The 21,859-nt window shown below is 30.1% G+C and overlaps 1 protein-coding gene across 4 annotated transcripts in view; it reads left to right on the top strand.

The window, feature by feature from the left end:
• Window positions 1-21,859, top strand: part of LOC130894547 (fibroblast growth factor receptor homolog 1-like) — a 44,032-nt gene that overhangs the window by 11,005 nt on the left and 11,168 nt on the right. For 2 of the 4 annotated variants that reach the window (XM_057801435.1, XM_057801451.1), the window contains exons 2-5: window positions 13,800-13,895; window positions 15,923-16,077; window positions 16,130-16,517; window positions 19,602-19,792. In XM_057801435.1, the coding sequence (XP_057657418.1) occupies window positions 13,820-13,895; window positions 15,923-16,077; window positions 16,130-16,517; window positions 19,602-19,792 (810 nt within the window). In that variant the 5' untranslated portion in view covers window positions 13,800-13,819. Of the gene's footprint in view, window positions 1-13,799; window positions 13,896-15,922; window positions 16,078-16,129; window positions 16,518-17,570; window positions 17,765-19,601; window positions 19,793-21,859 lie in introns of all 4 variants that reach the window. The other 2 variants (XM_057801428.1, XM_057801443.1) reach the window with 1 other exon arrangement.

The following is a 21,859-nucleotide window of genomic DNA, read 5'->3' as shown; positions in this document are numbered from 1 at the left end:
GTCAATATAAATTTACGTATTCTATTTTAGTCTAGTTCTCAAGTACAAACCATAGCTAATATTTATCCCATCCACTAGATGTTAGTCTTATGTGTTAGTTTGCTCTAGTTCATGAACTTCAAGACATATTTCACCTAGATGGTTTTTTGAAAATATACTGTTCGAACATACGATCCATAACCAGTCAGAAGTCGAGTAATAAATATATTAGTACACAGAAAGTCTGTATACTGATTTTGATCCATCAATTTCTATACATCGATTCTATTGTTTTAGTCTTTTTGGAATGCATTAATTTTCTATATTGGGGACTTCATGTCGTCCATTGCATATTTTCGGTCCAGTGGACTCTACGCTCTGGAATACCGATAATTATACAGTGAGAACTAGACGTAAACAAACATATAATTACTGAAACATAAACATCAAATTACTTTGAAACAAAAACATTAGTAGTTATTATTTCAGACTTAATGATAATACTTAAAATTTCAAGAGTACCTAGCTTAAGCCTAACTTGCGCAGAAATATTGTACGATACGATAATGGTGGTCATTCCTTATTAGTTATTTACTTGTATGATCCTTTTTTAGAACTGCACATTTAAAAAACATAAACAAAGCTTCTAAATGTGGTCACAAGACATCACAAGATGTAAATTCACAATTCCGTTTTGGAAATACTGCGTCGATGATAAGCACAAACAGACTTGAAATTTTTGCGTCACTCAATGTGTACATTGGAAAATAAATATAATTTTAAATTTATATTTTTATATTGAATTCTACTATTTAAATTTATCTTAACCTAACCAATTCTCAAGATTTACGACAAAAATTTTATATTTTCGCAATTTAAATCAAGTGCGATTATAAAAAAAAATTTTCTTGCTATTCTTTTATAAGGCTGAACCTGTTTTTTTTTTAAATCGAAATATTCATTCACGTCCCTAATATTCTAACTATAGAATTGTAAACCGACCTCAAGAACCATTGATATACTCGTCCCACGATGAAAATTTCTACGTTTGGGTTTTCTAAAATATTTTCACCGGAAGTCGACTGTGATTTTGTTATTTTAAATAGAACACCCTGTATATTAATATATTTTTGAAATCTAAGTTTATCTTCATAAATTTCAAATTTCTTTATTTTTTCAAATATAACCACCCGGTTTTTTCTATTTTAATGCATTCAGGGGTTAAAAATAGGGCAAATTCATGTATCCTATACCTAAACCTAGGGTGTGGTTAAATTTTATTTATTCGTTATTAAATTGAGGACGATTTTCGAAAGTGTCAACAATGGACTAATGACAGTTAAATAAGTGTCATTTATTCCAAAGTGTACTAAAAGTATTCATAAACAATTGTTAAAAAATACAATAATAATTTAAAATCTCAAATATCTCGTAAGCGACTAAAAGTTGTAATAGGATTAGTAAATACAATTTGATTTGATTTTTTTTACAGACCTTGACAAGATAAAAAAAATAAAATATTATTTCTTAGTGCTTGTATCAACGTGTCAAAATTAAATTTATACCACACCTACATCTCTGAAAATTTACAGAAAACATTCACCATATGGATAACGATAATGTATAAGTATAGGAAAGTATAAATGAATTTGCGTTATATTTTACCCCTGAATGCATTAAAATAGAAAAATCCGGGTGGTTATATTTAAAAAAATAAAGAAATTTGATATTTATAAAGTTAAACTTTGGACACTTTTTATACACACCCTGTATAAAATAAAAAAATCTTCAACGTTGACGTTTGAAGTCTGACTTTGCGAAAAGCAACCGAACAGAAACCCCGTTTTCATACCTTTAAGGGTATTCCCATAACCCATAAAAAAATCATTTATAAGGGTCTTTTAGAAATTTTTTGACCATCTTAATAAAACGGTCGAGTAAAATGGTCCTATTCAGATGAATAAGAGCTATTTAAATGATGTTTGATCGTACCATTTACCTTCCGAAAATTGTTATGCAAGCGGTTATTTTTCGTTAATAAAACTAGCTACTTGGGCGGGTTCGACTGAATGTCTATTAATATGAAAAAAATTCTATTTTTTATTTAATATTTTCAGTATAAAATGGTCGTACCGAATTTTTCTCGTCCAGGTACTTGGAAAATATACAAAAAAATTACACCTCGAAAATTTTCGGTAATTATTCAAGCTGCTCTAGGGAGATTATAAGTGATTAATTCACGCAATATTATCAAATATTTTACCAATTTTTTTATTGTCACAAAAACTAGAAATTATGTAGAATTACAAGTCAACAGGGTGATTAAAAATTAATAAGAAATTTATTGGGAATTCCACCCAAACAGACAGACAACTATCAGGGTAAGTTAAAAGAGGTGTGATAGAAATAGGAGATATGAACTTTAGACTAGTTTAAAAAGCTTTCATTCTACGACCTGATAACAAATTTTTGTTTTAGATATCCAGTAAGAGTTCCGGCGAACAATATCATTAATACATTCGTCATAGGCTAAATAGAGTATCAATTATCTGAAATATTTCTCACTTTTGTTATGACTTGTAATAGGTAAATTCAGTATTCACATTTGTTGATAAATAACCATAACTGCTCTACTTGACCATCGTTATTTTCAGGAAAACTATCACAGTGTAGACTTTTTATTAGAATTTCATTCATAAGATGCGATTATTTCTATTTCTTCTTCTAGTTCTTTGATTCTACAAATCTGTATTACTTCATGGTGTAATAGCTTTGCAGTCTATATTTTGTGTTTCATATGTAGGTATGCAAGAAAATATTTATTTCATCTAAATTCTTAAGTGTTTTATCAATATATTCTGCATTACTGTTTACATTTCATTTTAGAAATATCAAATTTCTAGTTTTTTTTTTAATTTAGTTTGTGCGCAGTTTACTTTTTGTTTTAAAAGAAGATGATGTTCAGTATAATTTCCTAAAAATCTTACGTCAAGTGTGTCAAGGATGTTTGGGTATTCATCTAACAACGTCAATGTTATTAAAATTAGAATTTAAAAAAAAAAGTATTTTGGTGAGAAATAATTTCTATACATACTATAATGTATAGCTTCCACATATAGTTAACACAGTAAACATACTTATTTTATTCAATTTGTCAAGGTGGCATATAACTACCCTTTTACGACTCCAGGTGCTGAGGTAGAGCCATAAATCAGTTAGTGGATTTGCTTGTGTAATCAAATCGACCTCCTTTACTAAAAATTATCCAATGAATATTATAAATAGTAATACTTTTAGTTATAAAAGCTGTATTTTATTAAAATATATAACACACACAAAAGTTATGATTAGTAATTTATGAAAAATTGGGAAAAGTTAATCTTTTCATTTGAGATCTATTTAAATGGTACAAGTTTGTTTTAAAAGACTCAAACTTAGTAAAAAAATTCTTGTAAGCTAATAATATACTTATAAATAATACCATTAAAATATGCGAACAACAGAATTTTGAATTGAAAAAGTTAAACTTTCATTTATTCATACACACTTTGAAATGTTAACGAAGCACGGATTTTCAAATTGTAATAATATGACCGTAGAAATAATTCGTTTTGAAATGGTGTAAAATTTTAAAAACGTTTCTGTTATGAGACAAGTAGTACTGATACCAAAGAAAGCATAACAATTTATTATTTTTAAAAGAGTTTTCGAAAAATTCTTTCAAAATTTTTGGAATTCATTTTGTTACAATCCGGTGTTATTTTTTACCCAGTTATATCACTAAATTGAATACCCTATATCCAAAACAGTATAGCCGAAATTTTATAGTCTAATTTTATGCCCGAGAGATTGATAAAACCTACTTACTAATTCGAAACTGGGTCATTTTAAATATTATTACAGAATAATCTAAATATTTCCTAAGATTTTCAAAAATGTACTTGAGCTTACAAATGTTTTCAGGTTTTTATTGCTTATAACCGAAAGCTATATAAAACAATAGAAAAAGGTTTGGATTGGTCGGGAGTCTTGTATATTAAACATTACATAGCCGTATCACGAGATCTATAAATACCGTTTTAACAAGTAAAAGTTAGAAATTTTTTTTCAATTCCAAGAATCTCTTCCCGAGAAATTTCACCAAAAATCCGATTTTAAGCTTTTCAATTTAGTAAGGAGTTCTAAGTTGTATATTCTCAACAGTTTAGTTTAGTTGAAACTTGCAAATTGCAGTGTGCAATCTATTTTGAATTCTAGTGTAATTATGGAAAATTTGGAAGGGCTGCGTGAACGCCGAAAAATAGGTCATTCAGCAGTTAATGGAGAAACATTAATAACTAATTGTTTTAAATCATTTACATACAAACATTTATGTAAAAGTGTTGATTACATAGTGAATTGAATTAGTGGCGAACTTCAAATAGCACGTAAAGCTCCATGCAAACCAAAATTTTAAATAGAAAATCAATTGAAAGAAAGACGGTACATGCGTTCCTCTTTAGAAAAGAATTTCTGACAGCATACAATTTCTTGTCACGGTTCGAGATGATAAGGATTACTCTGAACCAAAAAAGGGATACATTTTATTTAGATGGATCAATTAGGGACATACACCAAATTATTTTTGGAAAGATGAAATAATTTATCTACTGGTTTAAATTCAGCAACGGAAAAGGGACGCAGACTGATAATAGTACACATCGGCAGTTCAATCGTTTTTGTTAAAGGTTTGTGGACGTAGTGACTACCATGAGGACATTAATGCCGATATTTTTAAAGAATGGTTCGAACAAATGATAGATCCTTTTTTTTTTCAGAGCTGTATAATAGTAATGGATAATAGTTATCACTCATACCGATTCTGTGGAAAAAACCGTATTCTTTCTGTTCCCTTTATAAAGAGATATTTAAAAAATATGAAATTGATGAAATCGCATAAAATGGCGGAGTTGAACAATATTACTGATGAAATGATCGGAGCCACTCATTGTGAATATTGATTGCAAAAGTTTGTCTTCTGATTCCGATTCTGATTTGCACTTCTAAGAAGTATCTCTACTTATACTAGTGAGTTTTGATATTAAAATTATTTTTTATGAACGTAAGGTTGTTTAGAAATAAAAAATTTAAACCTTTTGCCTATATAACCAGTATGACACAATGCTTTTCATACCTTGTGGAAAAATGAAAGATTTTAGAAAAAAATGCACTTTCTACCATAGCTGTTTGAAAGTTAATTAGATGAAAATATAAGTGTACACCCGATATATTCATTATATTTATACAAATGTTATGTTATGCGAAAATATTCGAAGATTATCTTAAAAATAGTCTTACTACGATATCGTAACATGTCTTTGAAATTTTTAAAACATAACATAGCCCGACTGCATTTATGGTTGGATACCGACATATGTAAATTAACCAATAATAGTATTTTATCATATCATGTGATCTTATGAAAAACTTTCAAGGTAAAGATTATCGTTAAAGTAAATCTTTTTGAAGGCATAATTAAGCCTATAGCCGTTTCCGACTTTTTTTTTTCGAAAGAGACAAACCTATTGTTAAATTTCGAGATACATATATAAATAAAAAAAATTCAGTGCCATGATTGCAAAGAATTTTCAAGCAAATGTGTCTAAGAATTTGAACACATGAGGGCGGGTCAAGATGTTCGTAATTTTTTTTGATGAAATACAGGTCTTTGTATAAAAAATAATTTTATTAACGTTCTATATTTCTTCATTTTATATCCCTTCTAAAAAATAAGAGGTCAAAGTCACCAGAATACGTATTTGTGAGATAATTTCATCAGTTATAATAAAATCTGTTTACAATTGAAAGCCACTATTTGACTGTTGTTTATCTAACATGATGTGGTGCAAAACGGAATCGCAGCATTCTCAAGTATCAATTCATCATTGAAATCACTGAGCCTTCTGAGATGTTAATGGCTTCCACAATCTCTCACAATTCCAGTCTTTGAGCGGCCAACTCTATATCGTGAGCATTGCAATTATTTAGGATGTAAAGACATCAAGTATTGTGCTTATATGGGCACAACGAAATTGAGTAAAACACATTTTTTAATAACAATTATGCTTATTGAGCACACGAAGTTTGCTTTATTCCAATTTTCTAAATCGTAAAGTAGTCTGCTATCAAAGAATGTCGAACACAAATAAAATATCTTAGATTGTTTAACAGGATTCAAATGGCACATACGTATTGACAGGACATAATGAATGCACATCAATACATTTAAGAACTATTGGAATATCATTTAATTCCCCACCTCGGGAAATTACAACTTTTTTGCTATAACGTCTGGTCACATATATCAAAAAAAAATCTACCTTCTACTTCACCAGCCTCCAATTCATCTCATCTTGATCCCCCAAGATCTCCGGATTTGTCTTCAGTTGAACATAATCGGTAAGAAATTCATAACGACCTGAAACTGTGATGGTTTTTCGATATAATATGAAAGTAGCATCAGGAGGATGTTGATTACCTCACCAAGAGTATGCATGCGGAATGAATAAGACATGGAGCTTCATTCCATTATGAGAGTTGTTGAGCAGATTAACTCGATTGGTGTTAAATTTATAAAACAATTTTTCTTGGCATATGAATATGTCATTGAGTATACACGAGGCAAATTATTTGTATTACAAAGCGTTACATCATTCAAAAAAGCTTAATATGACTATTTTAATTTATTTCAAGCAACCAACATAATATAAGTAGTTGAGGTTTGACATTTGAGTTTGTATGTTTAAAGACAAAAAAAAATCCTCAAACTAAACATCCATTTCGTCCAGCCCGGAAGTTATTGCTTATTATATATAAGTATATAAGAAATATCGTTGAGTAACAACCAACAAGTATAGTACTGGTGTAGAATTGTAATCGTTTTATTTTTCTATTGTAATATTCATTCGCAAGGTGCACCAAAATACTACTAGCATACCAAGTAGACATAACGTAAGCATGTAAAAATCGTTTGGACGTCGACTAGCATTTTAATAAGTGCTAACATCTGAATTGCCTGTTAACTGACATCCGGTTTTCCGTCAAAGCAGCACTGTATAATAATCATTTTTACTTTGTTTTCTGCAGGTAATATTCAGATTCATTCATTTCTGTGAGAATTCGTTTCAAAAAGTATTTAACAAGTTAAAGCCGCATTAATTTATGAATAACGCGATATTATTTATATACTATTTTTGAATAGTGTAACATTATAATGGAAAAACGCTATTTTCTACTTCAAAATATTTTGATATTATTATTCTGGGCCGCACTCTTCTGCAATTGTTCTTAAAATGAGTTTAAATTGCATTTAATTTGGTTGGTTGGTATATATATATATAACCATAATTTCAATTCCAAACGATGAATACATAAGTATTCGAAAGCTCGAAAAATTGGTGTTTTTTCCCAATAAGAAACCGCTCATAATATAGCTGACAAAGACTTCTTTACAACTCATTCTAAAAAATCTATGTCCTAATATTTTGTGGTATAGTTTTTATAGTATTTTATAATATTAATTATTTTATAATTTCGAAGACCATGGAGGTCAATGCTGCGGTCTTCATCGAGCTATTCAAAAACCGAGGTACATTATTTGAGTGTTGCCGAGTAGTCAATGGAATTATCGTCAATATACTACATATTATTATCAGTCTTCGCAGAATGTAAATTTATAACATATGAATTTAGGTAATAAAACACTAACTTTTAAGTAAAATAAAAATGAGCAAAATACTTTTTTAACAGGATATGAACCAATTAAATTTCATGTACATATTTCTTGACCAGGTAAAAATAATCATGTACCCGACCTGTCGATTTTCAAGATAAACTAACTTTACTATCTACTTTATCAACATTTATTGCGATTAAATATGTTGTAGTCGTATGAGAAAATGATGCGGTTTTCAAAATCAATACTCTATGTGATGCATTAATTTCACGTTTACTGAGTAAAAAGAACCAATATTATGGAAACTTCAAATCCTTGACAAAATATCCCAGTGTGATCGGCAGCAATGGATGCAGAGGTATGTACAAAACTAAAAAACAACAACCATAAATAGGATAAGTAGCAGTACCTCTATATTAGATTTAATTGGATAAGGGGTTGTCAACGGGTGAGTCACTCAACCCCCAGGGGAAGGGGTAGCGAGGGAAGATGACTTTATTGTTGTCAGACAAAAATTGTTTCAAAAAAGAGAATTACCCAAAATACATAGCTAAATTGCAAAAATGGCTATTTTTATAAAATCTAGCAAAATGAAAAATTTGAGCTTGAGCTTGATCGTGGAAACCGACATTTAGTTAGTTGTATGTAACAATTGATTGTGCTGTCTTTTTCTGAATGGAAGCCAATTTCACAATTTTACCAAAATTCTCAGCCTAAAAAAAAGGTCGCAGCGTTGAGAGGTTGAGAAGCCCTGGATCAGATAAGCTTGGACGTGAATCCACCTTTGACCCATTAATCTATTATGTATCCCGAACTGTTTACCAGTCAGGTAGCACCGACGTTGCAAAGTATGTTAGCTGTCAGGGGTCTATGCGACTTACCTCTTCTGGTTTTTAAACAGGCCAGATCTTAGAGATAAGATTCTCGGCTCTTTTCTTTGGTCCATTGCAGAAACAAGAACTGTCAGGAGTTTCTTTGGTGTCTTTTATTTGGTAATTCACCGGACAGTGTCCAATGAGCATCCAACTCTCCTTTACTTAGCACTTAATATTCAAGTATTCTTCCTCTCTTCTTCACAGCAACCCTTAATGAAATATCAGAAGGACAAAAAAATTAATCTTGAGGAAAAATATAAAATAAAAATTCAAGAAAACAATAATAAAAAATATGAGTAGCAAAGAGGAGAAATAAAAATAATTAATTCCCCTCAATGAAAAAAATACAGAAGAATTGAAGACAGATTTTCATATTATTGAAACGAAATATATATGAGAATATTTTATTAACTACAAATAAAAAGACAAAACTTAATTGGGAAGTCTTATATAGTCTTATATACTTGTAGGTATACACAACAGACATGGACAAAGAATATATATTAAAAGCAGTTCACGTAATTACCGCCAATAGTTTGAACGAACCTTTACTGAGTTGCAGCTCCATGAATGAAACTAAATTAAAACAAGAAATTTTTGCATCGTATGAACCAAATATTAGGAAAATTTTTATTTGCTGTGCTAAAATATTGTTAACTAAACATCTTTTAAGATGACCAACGGTTCCTAAGTATTTTTCTAGAAAATACTCTAATTGAAAATTATGAATTATCAATAATTATTATCTGGACTTTGAAAACCAGCTCACAGTTTTATTTTATAAATTTTCTTGGGACTGTATGGGTATTTCAATTCTGAATTTTGAATATTCTCCATCGGATATGCTGATGGGCCATGTCAAACTTGTGAGAAAAAGATTCTGTAGGTGCATATTGATTTTAATTCAAGACTTCTTAAAAAACATATGGTTTTCGGAGGACAGTCACGTCTATCTTAGCGGCTATATTAATCGACAAACAACTTGATACCTTGAATTTTAATATATTGATATTTATTGTACGTAAAACATTTTGTGCGCGATATTTGGTGATGGGATACTATTTATTCCATTGAGGAGAATAATTAAAATCCAATTACTGTCAATCAGAGATAAAATTATTATATCTTTTGTCAAAGGTATGAACAGTAGAATTTTAATATTATTTCAGTTAACCGATTTGACACTACTTGATGCATTTGGTACTGTATAACAGACAAACATCATAATAATATAATAGAAATATGATTAAAACATGAGAGTTGCATATATATATATATATATATATATATATATATATATATATATATATATATATTCAACTTCTTATTTCTATTTTTTTATTGGGAACGTGGCAAGGAAAAGGAAACACCAAAGTGCACTAACTTTAATTATTATTATAAAATATTATTAAAGCTTGTGAAAAATGGAATTCAAAATTCAATATTCAAATTGACTTTGAAAGAAATAGTGATCAATTGAAATATTTATTCTGGTTACTATTGGAATTTTTATTTTATTTTTATAATTCTTTGGATTTAAATTTTTTCTCATGCAAGAATTTCGCCATGGATCTAAATAAATAGTAATCTGATGGTGCAAGGTCCGGACTAAATGCTGGATGTTGTAGGAGCTCAATACCAACAAGTGCTTCGATCTCATTCCGCGCAACTTTCGTAGTATGTGGTTTAGCATTGTTTTGTTGCGCCTATAAAAACAATCATCTTTTGACGTGTTTCCACACCTCTACTTGACGTCTCCCCAGAATTTTGGTATCTAAGGTCCAAGGGAATCCAATAATCGGCGAGTGCTGGTACTGGGTTAGTTTTCCACTGCTTCTCTTGTATCCTCAATGTCCCACGCAGTTGGACGACCTGAGCGCGAACGATCTTCAAACACCTGCTGCGCCTTTCTCGCATTAACTGTGTTTTCCCCTGAATTTCACATATTTTCGTTGCTGCCTTGAACTTTTATATCCATCGCTAGACGAATTCCATACTTATAACACTCCATACTATTTATTATAAAAACGGACTGAGTCTTCCATAAACAACGAGATAATAATTAAAAGAAAGTGAAGCAAATCGATAATATGTCAAATAAAAAAAAGGGCCACTTCCTCTTCATCATCAACCAAGTTAACTGTTTTTAATTAGTTGATGTATCCTAGAGGTATACCCGTTGTCAGATTCCCTATTATCTTGTTCTGCAATAAATTTCAATTATATCCAATATTTGCTGGTGTTCTGTCAGTTAAATTTTTTACTACTTGTCAGAATATCCAAAATATCCTAAAAGTTTTTTAGGCATTTGTTTTTAATTATTTTGTTGTCCTTTACTTATCAATGATGTAAAGTTAATAATCGTCCTGTCTGTATAATGGTAATACCTTTCCATCTTGATATTTTTCAGACATACAAAAATATCAACAAAATAAATATACTAAAAATTTAAATAAATATATATCTCAATATTTCGTTTTTCCAGCGAATGAAAACTGGGCGTTAACGAAAATTGATACCAGTACAACAACAGTATGTTTTTATAGCCTTGTATATGTGTCATATCACTGTTTTAATTTTTACGATGTACAATAAAAATACTTACAGGCGTTGTGAATAAAGGGTAATAAAAAAAATAAGGAAAAATCAATTTTAAATGTATTGTATCAAAAAATGCAGATACAGAAAATATAAAAAGCAACGGAAATATTAAACTGCCTCGCATGTATTTTCTCCCTTGATATATAAATACTTCTTCAACTCGAATATATCGCGCACATGTGTATCACATATGTGGCTGCTTTTAGTCGCAGGTCATGCCTGCCTTGCTTCCACACCCTTTATGTTTTATTTGCCAACTATTTTAAAGGCATATGAAATTGAAGTTTATAACTCCTTGAAAGGTTATTCTTAGAATATCTTAGGCAGTATTACTAGATTGTTCGAATGTAACTTCATACTTTTATACTAAAAATATATACTATCGATGCTGTATTTTACAAAAATTATTCATACAGTGCGCATATAAATTAATGCAACATACTATCAGTTGAATGAAAATAAAATGTAAAATACGAACGAGAGGTTGTTATACTACTCTGATGAGACGTAAAAACATCGAAACTAGTTAGTGGTTACAACCCTCTCCATTCAGTTGCGGGCCATTAGGAATGTTCATATCTACAAAAAGGTCGTTGGACATCACGTTTTTCATAAGGCATGTAATTCAATACTCGCCACGGCATTAGTCGGAAATGTATCAAAATAAAGGATTTTTACTATTCATCTCTGAAATAATTTTAAAATTCAATATTTCGAAAATGTATTCTGCCGTCGGTTAAAGGAGAAATCAACTACTTTCCTGGCTAATGCCTCGAAGAATATTGAATTACAACCCCTCTGAAGATCGTGATGTCAATCGACACTTTTGTCGTTATTAACATCCCCAATGGCTCGCAATTGTAACTACTGACTAGTTTCGACGTCTCATCAGAGCAGTTTAACAACTCTCGTTCGGGTTTGAGACCCAAACTGAAGACAACGTCACAGAGCATCGCTATTTGGTACAGTCCCCAGCGAATGCTAAGTGACGCTATCTTTTATCTGTGAACCACTGGTTAGGTAGAAATCTAGCGTAGTCTTAATTTTAAAACAGGTGAAAATTGACGTTTCAACCTATTTCGGTCTTTATTATAATATTAGTTGACATTGACAACTTTCATAATAATAAATATCACAAAGTATTTTTATATAAAAGAATTATTTAAGCATAGTTTTTATGAGATATCTCGATATTTTTGTCAAGGCAGTTGTAAGACCTTTCAAATGAAATATCAGTCAACCCCCCTTTTGATTCAAGATTTTAGGGATTGTTAGTTGAAAATCATTCTATAAATAAATAATAAAATATCATTCTGTCTCCCTTAAAAATAAATATAATGTGATTTTACATGTTTCTAAATTGTCTTTAGAGTGTACATATTAAAATTAGTATCCCGTAGAATAGTAAAAAATTACATTCTCACGAAACGATTTATTTTATCTAAAGACATTTCATATACTTCAATCCGTTTAATGCAAAAACGTATTTTGAATGAAAATTCTTTTATTAGAAGATGACATTGGCGTTATTTACTGAATGATAACTAAACTTGGCAATGACTTCTAAAGTTCTTGAATTAATGAGTTGCAATACAACGATTCTACTTCTGATTCCAACTAATACGAATTTCAGATCAAAACGTTACATTATATTGATTAATTCAATTTAATTCATCATTTTAAAAAAGTTTGATTCATTTTCTGTGGAAAGGTTGTTTTTTAATTCATGATCATATTCATGAAATCATAACTATGTTTGAAGTTCTTGAACCGGTTACTACAGTCCTTTCTGTGTTAGAGGACGATAACTTGATTATCGAAACGTATGTCAAATATAGTAATTATGAGTGTTGTGTTGTGGTATTTAATAGTGTGTTGAGCTTTGGATTAACTAGAAAGCCACGTTTTTTATTAAAATATTTCTTTACCATGATAAAAAATGTTACTCGGAAATTCGGCTCAATTTCTAACAATAGAATCTTGAAATATTCGTTAGTTTCTTGAAAATACACTGGGGCGTCGATACTATTATTTTTTAAAAGTACGGGTTGCAGTCACCTCAACCTACAGATCGACATTTCCGGCCGGATAAGGTTGGCTGAATTATGAACCGTTATTCTAATTTCTTCACAAAAATAGCTTTTGACAGCCCGATTATAGTTTTTGGACATGAAAAAAATTTAAAATAAAATTTTAGATTAGGAGCTCCACTCCATTTCTACTGGAAAATATGATTTGACACAACAATGTCACCGTAATATGCTTACTTTCACCCCAAGCTATTTTGTTGAAATAAATAGAATTCAGGAGTCATTTGTTTTGAACTTGCTGATCGATTCTGTCTATATAATTATAATCTGTTTGTTACTTATTATTCCATCGCATATTTGTTATTATCTCTATCAACGACTTCAAATGTAGTAATCAACAGATACATGGAGTGTTAAATAAAAACTCCCATTAAATAAATAGGATACAATACTTCGATTGTTTATAAACGAGCTAATGAATTATGTAACCACTCCCAACAAGACCTTAATCTTATTATACATGGACTTTTATGTTCTAAAATAATGTCATATATTATACATGGTCTAAACAAACGTAACTTATTAATACTTTATTTACAGGACGTGGCAGAGCATAAATCATGCAGGTTCATATCTGGAACTACATGATTTTAACTATATTCACTGAATTAGTATCATATACTGTATCTTCGATAGGTATGTATCAAAATTATTTCAATTTAACATGTGAAATTTTTATGCTTTTGGACTATTGAACATTCTACTTTCGATAATTTTTCGTATACCTATAATAAACTTCAAGATAATAAGGAACATTATTAGACACTTCCACTTCGAAATAGGACAAAAAAATTATTGTTTAAACAAATTATCAAATATAGGTAATGGCTGATAAAACCCAAATATGAAAAAACAAAATATGCGCATAAATACATAAATCATTTAGTCAGAATTTGCACATAAATGTTAAAAGTGTGCAAAAAATATTCTCATACATTGATATATTGATTAACTTTAAAATAAACAGACATTTTGATTTTCTATACATAGATAGGTACTAAACTAAACCTAAGTATGCATTTATTCACAAAGCAAGCAATTTGTCGATAGTTATATAAACAGTAAATCACTAAATGTTTTAGGAAGTTTTAAATTGAAAAATTTTGTCTCCTGTCTGAATATAAAAATTTATAAAATGGAAAAACTTCTTTCCACATCAACTGATATAATAGGGGCGTTTGCATAATTTGCATAATTGCAATTCAATGGATTCAGTAAATTCTCCACCTAAAATATTAGCTATTTGGCTAAGAAATTGAAACTCATAATTTTTATTGGTAATTATCTAAACACCATCCCGCACCCTCCTATCGACTTGGGGTTGTGGAGGGCAATAATGAAAAGTGTACTGAACACCTAAAAATTATTCCAGCCATCGGTCATTCTTGCTAAAGTAATAGAGAGGGTTAAAGAATAAAAAATTGACATTTTCGGAATTATGTGTTATGTGACAAATTATAAATTTTATTTGAAAATATATAAACAAAAAATACAGCTAAATAGTCAAAATAATATGTGAAAAATATATGAAATCAATTCAGTGGAATTATGAACAATTATAATTGTTAATTGACGTAACCAGTAATTATTATTTTATCATATCAAAAATACATACACAATTGAAAATTCAATAAATATTTTTTTATGGTAAAATAGGGTAATAAATGGATCAAATAGTAATAATGAGGATAAAAAGGATTATGAAATTAGATTTCGCTCGATATATAAACTTGACGAGAAAGATGAATTGTGAAAATTGAATGGAAGTGTTATTAAATGTGTGTTGGGAGCGGGGTGTTAAAAGAGCACGGAAAGATGTTGTATGAATAGTGTTCTTGAGTAGAACCTAACCTAATCTAACCTAACCTAACCTAACCTAATTCCACATTCCATATATTGTAATTACCTCCCTCTAACACCCCCATAATCACAAGTCGATAGGGGGTGGGGGATGATTTTTGATAATTACCTTTTTTTCAATCAAATTTTTTCAAAATTATTCCTTTAGTTTTGCCGGGGACATTTTGAAAAACCGTATGCTGAGAATGAAATAAATATCTATAATTTGGAAGTAATTGATGGCGTTTCTCTTGGCTAATTTCATGCAAACAACGAATTTGTTTCAAGACTGAATATAAAAGATGAACTCATATTGAGTCACAGACAAACTGAAATGTAAACGAAACACAGATTTTCAAACAATTTGTATGAACGCCGCATTCATTTTGTATAATAGTACGAAGAATGTTTGGAAATAAGATTTAAAAATGATTTTTATTTAATGACAATGAGTTTTTGCCTTTTACAATATATCGATTATATTATTGCCTTACATGCCTAGCGTTTTTCGTCAAACACATCTTCTATTTCATTAATCTAGTTATCACTTCTGTTCTATATGCCACTTACAATATCAATAACGAATTATATGATGAAAAAAAAATAGAGAGCAATAATACCAATGAAAAAATAAAAAACCGCTTCGTCAACCAAAGCTATAATTTCGAAGTTATCGATATAATGAGTTTCTGAATGTTATTAAATTGACAGCAAAATGCAGTTAATTATAGAAATGTATGTAATAGAAGCATATTACTATTAGTGGTTACATGAAATATTAAACAAAAACAATTTTTTACAACAATAAATTCACCGTTTTTCAGATATCGAAGAAAACAATAATGAACCAAACGACAACGTTGAGTACATAACAACAACAAATGATAAAACCGTAATTCTTCAGTGTCCAAGAAACGACAGCCGCATAACATGGAAATATTTATATAACAATGAAGATTTAAGTGGCGAAATAATTAAGGTAACCTAAAATATTTGAAGTACCATTCACAATTAAATGTATAAATTTTTAGAATAACTCTGCTACTTATGAACTTAATTCGAATTCCCACCATAATAGCAGTCTATATGGATGTTTTCTTAACGATTCAATATTATTAAAAAAATTTAATGTAACTGTTTTCGAAGCTCCCTATTTCATAAAAAAAATGCAAAAGCTAGTAGTTAAGCCTGCTGGCAATATGGCTAGATTAAACTGTAAAGCTGCGGGAGTTCCTTCACCAAATATAACTTGGTATAGAGACGACAAATCGCCTCCTACTCGAAAACTTGGGGACATTAAGATCAATCATTGGTCTTTAACATTGGAAGATCTGGTTCCTAATGATAGAGGAAATTATACGTGTCACGTTTGCAATATCGTTGGTTGCATTAATTTCACTTTCGCTGTGGACGTTGTGGGTAAGTCAAAAACGTTTTTTCATATTACTGGAAAGTTTAGGATTTTAGGATAAAAATACGATTATTTTTTGTTAAATTGATTCACACAACTATCTTTGTTTTGAATTGGTAACGTGGTGTTTTCATTGAAATATAAATATTAGAATTTAAAATTTTTTATTTGGATGTTTGTACCAGAAACTGAAGAATCAAGTTTAATGGAAAAAATTCATATTAATCAATATTTCATAATAATACAAGTACATCACATTCAAGGATGTATTTGAATTTATATTTATGTATAAGTTATCATTACAAATGATAGTAGTTATAAATTTCCTCCCAAGTATCTCAAGTTACATATTTATCAAAATTCTATAAAGTTTGCATTGTATTTCATATAATTCTACTTATTACATACTTATATTATTCAGAAAAAAACGAATATACTTCACCTAATATATTGGAAAAGGCATGAATATTTTTGAACGGATCTCTCCAAGCCTACTCTCCTTCATCTTTTAATGAAGATTGTTCAATTTTCTTCTCTATTTTCTCAGTTTCAACCAAATAAATTATGGTGTTTTCTCTGCATAATATCTAAAAAGTATTCAAGATTTTCCAATTATTCCTATTTCTTATTTCCAATCAGATTAATCTTATTCTCAACGTTATGCATATTAAGATTCTGACGAATGAACTAGTGCCATCGCAAATATTCGCAAATATTCAGGTTTTTTTATATTTATATTTTATCTTTTTCAATTATCCTTTTCACAGTTTTCATTTCATGTACTGAACATATCGAAGATTATTTATGTTGAAAGTATACGACAAAAATAATCTTCGGCATAATACACATTTGTCTTTGCTTTCATGTCAGATAATATCAGAAACTAGCAATTTGAGTATAATCACTGTAGCGAAAAGTTACTCTTCCGTTTAACTGCTTTCGTAAGTCATTAAGATTTGCGTGATAATGGGTATCATAACTTTTCAAAATTTCGAAAAAACAAATATATGTGCCTCAATATTTATGATTAAAGTTATGACGTGTTTTCTTTTGTTGAACAGAGAGGTATCCTTCGAAACCTTATATAAAAGATGGCTATCCACAAAACCAAACAGTTTTAACTCACACAAACGTTACTTTTGAATGTCCACAAATTATTGTTGATTTGGAACCGTATATTCAGTGGTTTAAATTAAATGGTACTGAAATATGTGACGAAGATTTAAGTAAATCGAATTGGACAAAATTAGAACAGGTTATAACATTTCTTTGTGTGGTGAAGGCCTATCAAATAGTAATATAACCAAAATATTGTTCTACACATCCGTTATGGATTCATAACAACAATAAATTTATTATTACCATGTTATAATATTAATGTAGAAAATTATGGACTGAAAACTATCAGAAATCTATTTTAAGCTTACGGTTTAAAACGTGTGCGATATTTCATATTAAATTGAAAAAAATTGTACGTTTGAATTGTTGAAAGAAATTTATTTCGAGTTTTTTATTAAGAATTTTTAATTATTAATTATATGAAGTTTATTCAAGATATTTACTTTAAACAAAACCCATAAAGGTGAAATAGAGGTATACCACACGGAATAAAAACGGAAAAGTGATAAAAGAAGAAGAACGAGAATATGAGAAAATTGTTACAATACATGGAAAGGGGGGATCAGCAGGAGTGCAAAAACTAAAGAAGTATAGTACTTTTAATTATGGTGTATAAAGTGATATCAGCAATTATTCTTTAGCTTAGCAGGTAGAGCTGAAGACATAGGTTGTTAGTACCAATGTGAAGTTATACAAAGAAAGTCAACAATCGATACAATCCATACCAATGAGTTCATGAATACAAAATGGAGATAGAAATTTTATGAATAGCATCTCAACTAGCATTTTATTCAGTCAAAAGGTTAAACTAAAGACAGAAGTAAGTTTTTAAAACAAATGCTACTGAAATTACAAAATAAGGTTAAAAGATGGAAATAAAAAGGAATAGCAATAATGATGAGATTTGGAAAACGACGTGAAAATATAATGCTATGAAAAGAATGAATTTGACGAAGTGGAAAAATTCAAATGCTCAATTAACAGTAATGGTTAATGAAGATTTGAAATAGACGATCATGTAATGGCGTAAAGCCAATGTTGGACGATCGTATGATTGGAAGCATCGTGTGGTCGTAGTGCGCATGTCATTCGACGAATGTTTTGCTTCCAGCATTGGTATTGGAACGTAAGTCATGGAAAGTCGGTTTTTTTGAGCCGCGTCAAAGGAATATCCAACATTGGAACGAAGTCGGAACCAATACTTGTGGTACAACTACAAACACTCACATACACAACTACACCCTTCTCGCGCATGAATGCTACGTTTTTTGTATGAAAAACCAAAGTTCCCAGTATCATCCATCCATCGTCCTGTTGTATGGTGTTCATCACTTTTTTGCCACGTTTTAATTTCTTTTGATAAGTTTAGGTAAAGTTTCAGGCTTCGTCTAATGTTCAGCCAATGTTGGAAGGTGGAAATCCCCTCACTATATTTCAAATTTTCAATTTAATAATAAAACCTGTGATGATGTGTGGAGCAGAAACTGTGAAGAACACAACATCCGGTTATTGTTTTTGTGATACATATTTGCAGATTTCACATTACTTCGCTCATAAAGAAAAAGAGACAGAAGAACAGTGTAAATAGAATGTGATAAATATCAAGTTCAATTCTTAAATATTCCAAACAATGATTCTCTGTACCTCTAATTGACAAATTATCATTTTTTAAATCTGAAATCACAAAAATACTCTTTTATTTGCCATCTCAAATTTAGATTATGATCTGAATTGAAAAAACAATAAATTATATTATAATAACGCAAATCCTTTTCATGCATATCATAAAATGTACATTGTGCATATATTATATTCAATTGAAATTCATTAAATAGTGAAAAGTAATAATAAATCAATGTTGTTATGAATCTGAAATGTTATATTTGTAATTAAACATGGTGATGGTCTATTTTTTATTTTCGTAATTGTGTTAATTTACAATATGTGTGGTGATGGTAAAATTTCATTTCTAGAAAGATATCACAATACCCCAATATTAAGAGCAGAACTAGAAAATACGACTGTTGTTGTTGGAGACAATGTTCGACTCAGTTGTGAATTTGTATCTGATTTGCATCCGTTTATCATATGGACAAAATCACTTTACAATTACGCTAACTGTTCTTACGACGATGTAAAAAATTGTGATGCTAAGATACTTCAGGTACTTATAATTAGACAAACACTTTTAATTAGTATTAGTTCACTTTAACTCAGCGCAATTTATCTAACATAATCGAAAGAAAATCTGACTATATTCACAATACAAATCAACAATTGTTTCAAAGTATTATTATCTAATTTCATTTATCAATCAACACTCCTACTATTCTCTTTTCTTCTAATTATGTTATATAATAATATCTAGAATATCTCTGCCATTCATTGTAACAAGAGTAGTGAGTCGTTTTTATAGTTTTCTTACATTACACTACAAGTATTGACCATTCCAGTACAATATGCGATTATAATAATACGAAAAAAAATTATCGGGTATATATATATAAGTATTTTTAACAAACAGATAAAAATGCTTATCATACTGTAGTTACGTTTCAAAAGAGTCTTAACAAAAAATAGGATAGGGTATACCTATCCCGTTATCACAGTAGTATCATCCTTACTCATTACAAGAGGACACTCCCCGACACGGTAACTCCGCAGTTCATAAAGCACCGAGTTATACATCCAGGGCATCTGTAAATAAGGCGAAGGACCACTCGGATTGGATTTTTTCTTGCCAAAAAAGGTTGGAATGGGTTTACCCGAGGCAGCGAAAACACACACACACACACACACAACAGGCTAACTCTCACATATCTCCCTTAGAACTCAGGGGAGAGAAAGGAATCTACACGTGAAACTGTGATGCGAACGAGGATGAGGACCTGTTGAAATAACAGGGATAGTCCTTTTTCGTATCCATCCGCGGATTTATCCGGAGGTGGATGCTAAGAGGGATGGGTGTGTGGTATGCATTGTACAGTTTCACTTGATCCATTATCGTTTTTTGAAAATGCCTTTTAATAATAATAATGTAGTGATCCATACCAAATATAGGTGATCTTTGGTATATATTATGCTAATATCGTTAACCGACATAATGACATAGGGTCACCAACAAAGTAATAATGCGTGCATGTGACGAAAAAGAACCGCTGCGAAGACTTATATAACGCATAAAATATTCAGATACATAGCAAGCAAATCTAAGCTGTCTTTCTAAAGAAAACACTTCACTATCGTTTTGGAAGAAAAATAATATTCAACAAAAGATAAATCCAATCGACTGGAGTAATACTGCACCAAGGACTATTCATCAAACAAGTGAACGATATTATAGACGAATCGAGGTAATCGAAATTCAGCGGATTCATTGGCAAAAAACTAGATAAAAATATAAGAAGCCTCATGCGTATGTTTCGTTGACCTGGTAACACACATGCGATAGCAAAGAAATTACAGAAAAAAAAACATCTTGATCAGACAATCTATGATGCCCAAAATGCGAAGACATATACGAAAATCTACAACTTAGAGTATTTAAGATAAAGGGTGTTGAAGCGAAAAACAACGAAAAATATCCAAACACGGAGATAAGGAACCTGGCGAATATCACGAAAATTGGAAAATCAAATAAAAAACTAGAAAAACGACAGTAAGTGCACTCATTCATTGAAGACAACTCTGAAGAATAGGGCTTCAGTTTGTTAAAATAGTGAATCTCGTTTTCACAGCCACAGAATATCTAAGAATCTATTAATATCAACAGTACCTTCATATTTCGCCGACAAAAGATATGCTGTTCAAAAAATATTTCAGAAGTGCGTCTAGTTGCATCTACGTGTAACCTCGTAGTATGAATCAACGTTGATATGAGCACTCCTGCACTAAGCAACATCAATGTAATATCGATAAGCAAAAAATTTTAATGTATAAAAAAATCTACTTGATTTTCTATTCCTACTGTTTGTAATTTAGAGAGAGGAGAATGGAAGCAACAAACTTACATAATATTTGAGAAATATATTTGATAAATCGGGGTAGCTATAATTATTAAGTTAGTTAATTAAGGTTGCTGATGTAGTGAGAGTTATTAGGTATTATATTAAAATGAAATGAAAATGAAACATTGATGATTCAATTCAATTACAATTTTTTCATGTTTCATATAACTACGGAAAAAAGGTTTAGTTATAATTGTGATTTACTAGAAACACGTTGATATATT

Source organism: Diorhabda carinulata, chromosome 1 (assembly GCF_026250575.1).
Source record: "Diorhabda carinulata isolate Delta chromosome 1, icDioCari1.1, whole genome shotgun sequence".
NCBI lineage: Eukaryota > Metazoa > Arthropoda > Insecta > Coleoptera > Chrysomelidae > Diorhabda > Diorhabda carinulata.
Note: the sequence above shows the minus strand (reverse complement) of the source record. Positions and strands in the feature narration are given on the sequence as shown.